This window comes from Triticum dicoccoides, chromosome 3B (genome assembly GCF_002162155.2).
Source record: "Triticum dicoccoides isolate Atlit2015 ecotype Zavitan chromosome 3B, WEW_v2.0, whole genome shotgun sequence".
In the NCBI taxonomy this organism is placed as follows: Eukaryota; Viridiplantae; Streptophyta; class Magnoliopsida; order Poales; family Poaceae; genus Triticum; species Triticum dicoccoides.
The window spans coordinates 22452648-22457443 of NC_041385.1; the positions used below are offsets into that span (position 1 = coordinate 22452648).

The 4796-nt window shown below is 46.2% G+C and overlaps 1 protein-coding gene across 1 annotated transcript; it reads right to left on the reverse strand.

Moving 5' to 3' along the window:
* Nucleotides 1-1779: 1779 nt before the first annotated feature.
* LOC119280574 lies at nucleotides 1780-3204 on the reverse strand. Its single transcript, XM_037561385.1, has 2 exons — nucleotides 2605-3204; nucleotides 1780-2493 (listed from the first exon to the last, which is right to left on the reverse strand). Exons 1-2 carry the CDS (start codon nucleotides 2607-2609, stop codon nucleotides 1863-1865), a joined length of 636 nt encoding a protein of 211 aa, XP_037417282.1. The 5' UTR covers nucleotides 2610-3204; the 3' UTR covers nucleotides 1780-1862.
* Between the last annotated feature and the right edge of the window lie 1592 nt (nucleotides 3205-4796).

Sequence of the window (4796 nt, forward strand, 5' to 3'; positions counted from 1 at the left end):
ACCCTCTGCTCCACGCTGATGTACAACACTCCCCACGGCAACGAGCCCCTGCCCAGCCACGACAGCGACAACGACTCCAGCGATGAGTAGATCTACGCAATGTGTTTTTAAATTTCGGTTATGTCTAATTATGGTTTGTACTATAAACTCCCTTATGCTATGCGTGTGATGAGCTTCCCTATGCTATGCTTGTTATGAACTCCAGCGAGATGTTTTTAGCGTGAAGTAGTTTGTTTAAATTTGCAGGATCACTATGCTGGATCTTTCTTGCAGTGCGCCCGGTGTCCTGCAAAAAAGTTTACAGAAATGATTTTGCGGGACGGCGGATTGCGGGATCTGATAGAGATGCTCTAAGTACGCTTCAAACTTGTAACAATGTGCAAAGATTGCTACCGTATGCTCTCTACCTTAATCCCATTATTTTTGGAACATTGATCTCCTTAAACTAGAATTAGAATGGCATAGTAGGCACCAACCATCGGATAGACTTTATCAGTTTTCATATTAAACGAAACCAACCTTCAGATATACTCTAAATTGACCTGCATGCAGTTTTTGTTTTGATGGTAAACCAAAACCTCCAAGCATTAAAACAATGCATTGCGATTATATTTTTCATGCAGAATAACATTTTCATGATATGACAACTTACACATGGCCAAGTCTCTGATTCAACTGGCTGGAAGGTTAATTTCCTTTAGTATCAGTCATGTGTTCCAGCATTGTCGGATCATACGCCACTCCTCCTTGACTCTGGGGATGGTTTTGCCACAAGGCTGAGGAAGTTTGGGGTGTCGAAGGAGTGATCACCTATCAGAAGATATGACTTTAGGTTATTATTATGTTTGCACAATGGTTTCTCCATGAATGGGTCGGCGGAGGAGGTATTCAAACATACTATTCTTAGCCTTGCATTGTATCCACATCCGAGAGCAAAAGGGCATGGCAGCGACCAAGTTGGCAATTGGCTGCGGAACCAGAGCAGTGGAGGTGGAGGCGCAAGTGGCAGATAGATTGATCTCAGGAGACACCACTATGAGGAAACTAACTAAGCGCCTCCTCACCGTTTTCTCTCTCCGATAGGTGGCCCAACAAGTGGATCAACCAATGCGGTTCATTTCTATCATCATAAGTTAAATTCCAAAAGGGCATCTGATCCCATCTCATGGAGTGCACCTACCTACCATGGTGCGGAGAAATCTTTATAGGGTGATGAGAAGCTCCAAAAACTAAAAATTAAGAGCTGAGAGACAAATTCGTTCTTTGATAACAAGGTCACTCCAAGAAACTATGAAGTAAAGTTGTACAAGGCAGAGGGAGAAATCAACGGTGTACCAAAGTTGTGGAACAATACAAGGCGGGCTGGCTAGCAACGGTAGAAGGGGCCATCAAGTAGCCCCTGAAATAGCGGAGTGTGCAAATAGAAAGAATTATGTACTGAATATGCTTTCCTGAGTTAAGACACCTTAATTAGTTTGTGTAATGCTGCCGCAGGGGTACTCCAAATAAATATACATGTTATTCAGATGTGATGTTGAATCGCCTCATGCATGAACCTGGAAATCAGATTGCAGATGCAACTAGCAGCAGGTAAAATCGATGCAACTCCTGTAATCCGATGCGAGTATATGAACATCTAAAAACTCCTGCTTAGAAGACTACATTACGTGAATGAGATCTCTTGAAGCTGGACGCATGAGATGCAAACCCATCTGCGAGCCCCAAACACAGAATCTAGGAGCTACTTGATAACAAAATGGAGTAATAATAATTAAAGAATAATTTGTTGCACAAGTCACAGCCAAAATTATCCAAACAAAAACAGCACATATGTGATAATGTTTAAGACGAGCTACTACCGATTAATTCACGCTTTCTGGGGTTTCTCCAATCCAACATGGCGTGTACGGAAAAGATTCAATCTCATGAGATTCATTAGGAATGCTGCAGTTGAAATAGTCGTGACCTGTCGGGTATATGCTACCCAATTTTTCAACCTTGAAGCTATTCAAATGATAGGCAAACGCCATTGCATTCAATTTATAGTCCTCTGACCTACTCAAAAAGAGAATCTCTTTGTACGGGTGAAATCCAAGTACCTCCATCTCAAAATATGGACGATGTTGCACTTCAACAATGTCTAGGTTCTCATTGAAATCGTCATCATCGGAGTTCCATTCAAAATTCTCTTGAATTACTTCTTCCTTGTTGATATTTGGTAGATGAGAACGAAAAATTTCATAGTTAATGTCTTGTATGGTCCAGGGTCCATTAACTTGGCCATCAAACATTTGCACAGGCTTAAGGTCATAGTCGTTCTTTAATATCCACTCGAACTGATCACACGATTCAGTGAGGGTGTAAACCAGAATGTGAGCATTCTCAACAAATGATGCACAGTACACACCTTTTTCAGATAATCCTAGATAACTGCTCCACCCAATATCCGTTGGTGGCTTAATCACACTGTACTTATCTTCAGACAAAGATATTCTGCAAAATCAAATGGTTGGCAATAAATTTTTGAAATTCAGCGCACAGGATTATATGTGATTAAAATAAACACTAAAAATAAAATTATATGTGAACTGGTCAGAAATGTACCTCATAACAAAATCACTTTGACAATGCACATAAAGGGATCCGCGCCAATAGACCGAGTTTTGTTGTCCCTCAAAGCGCACACGTGCCTTTGCAACGGTTCCTGCGGCATCCCCTTCTCGAACAAACAACCTTTCCTCCCAACAGCCTCTCCTTGAAGAGAATACATGCAATATATATGGAGATGGAGGCCATTCGGATGTCTCCTCTAAAGGGTTAATCTCATATTTTCCCCAATCCAAATAAGGGATCTGAAACACCTGGTAATGGGATGACACCGTGGGATCAAAGGCCAGAAAATAATCACCACGATTGTCCGGGCATAAGGGCAGAGCGTTCCACCATCGCGTGGCAGGGTTAACCACGTAGTGATCATCGATGTAGCTCCCTTGGAGCAAGAGGAGTCCATTACAGTGATCCTCGATGTAGTAGTTGCCATCGGGGCGAAGTTCAATGGCCCTGGGCAGGAAATCGAGCTTGCCGCTAATAATAGGCTGACCCGCGGACGCGGGGCGGGAGAAGAATTCGGGCAGACATAGCCTCCTGAAGCAGATGAAGATGCCGCTGAACGGGAGCTGCCTGCGGAGGAGTCCCTCGCCGTCGATGATTGCCCGCCACGCTTTGCACACGCAGCGCGACACGGCGAGCGAGCGTGGCCCCGTCACGCGACGGAGCACATCGACGAGCACGTCCTCAGGCAGACGCGCCACCAGGTCTCCGTCCTCCGGCGCTTCCATCTATTTCTAGATGTTGGCCTGCTGATTGGCAACCAAATACCAAGACGCCTGCCTATACATATCTCAGCAGGAAGCTGATCGAGTCAAAGAAGGAAACCTGCTAGGAATCAGTGACAGGAGATGGGTGGCGACGGCTGGAAAAGGGAGGAAGGCGGTGAGGTGGCGCGAGCTCGTCGGCTCTGGCGCCGGTGGGAAGAGGAGAAAGGGGATCGACGGTGGAGGAGAAGAGAACACAGCGGCGGTTGGGGAGAGAGTGAATGATTTTTAGGGTTTGCTTCGTTTTTAAAGTAGGAGAGTTCGATGGGCTGGATTTGGGCCGGGTGGATGGTTTCTGGGCTTGGGGAGACGATCACCGTTACAGAGGGAAAGTTTTGTTATGGAGACCCTGTAGAGACTCGCTTCCAACTACTAACGTTTTGCTCCCCTCAAAAAAAAAACTACTAATGTTTTGCAGCATAGACATATGTCAACAACGTTTGTCTGTGATCGATTGCGTCATGGCGAGATGTGTCTAGTCACTTGCAGGGGAGTAGCCTCCCCCCCCAAAAAAAACACCCCCTCGGGGGCTCCGACGATCGCTAGGCGATCTGGCGGCGACGGCGGACGAGCGCTCGTCAGATGGTGGACTCGAAGGCGGGGATCCCGCCAGAGGGGAGGAGATTGACTACTGGAGGGGGTCAGGAGGTGGGCCTCTTCAGCATGAAGGAGTGGGAGGAGATCAGGAAGAGATCGAGGCGGAACCTTCGGGGATCGAAGGATCGGGCCCGATGCTTAATTCGGGCGCAGAGGAGAGCGAAGGAAATCGAAGTTGTTTTGGCAGGTGAGATCCCGTTGTCTCCTGGAAAGGAAAGCGGGATAGGATTGGGGAGGGCCATGCATCCCGATGGATCAGAGGGGATTGGATCGACGGGAAAGGGCGTCGTGTGCGCTGGGTTTGTACAGGCAGTTTCGGTTGATTCAGTAATTTGCTTATTCATTCCGGATTTCAGCATGAGAGATCAACGGGATTTGAAGGAGGGGTCGATTTTAGGCCTAGAAATACCTTTCGTGGATCAATCAGGGGAGAGGGAGCTGTTTTTGCTGTAGTTACTAGTAAGTGTGCACGTGCAACGCACATATCTACAAATGGCATATGCCGGTATGATAACCCTAGAAGCGGTACCAGTTCAATATGCAAGGCGTGTTGGAGCAGTGGATGTCGGGGCAGCGGCCCTGTGAGGTTTTCAACTTCCACGACATAGACCTTGTGTCGTGTTGGTTGCAACTATTGAAAGCATGCGGAATGCTTATCTCTTCATTACCCTGGAAGAGTGTTCTTTTCTGACAGTGATGGAAGAGAGGCTTTTCGACGGAGCGAGTCCCCCAACCTAGTGTGTGTTTGTGTGCATTTCTATTATTAACCGGACAATTTTCTTAATAATCAAGAAAACATAAGAGCTTTTGCTTCGTGTTTGAATT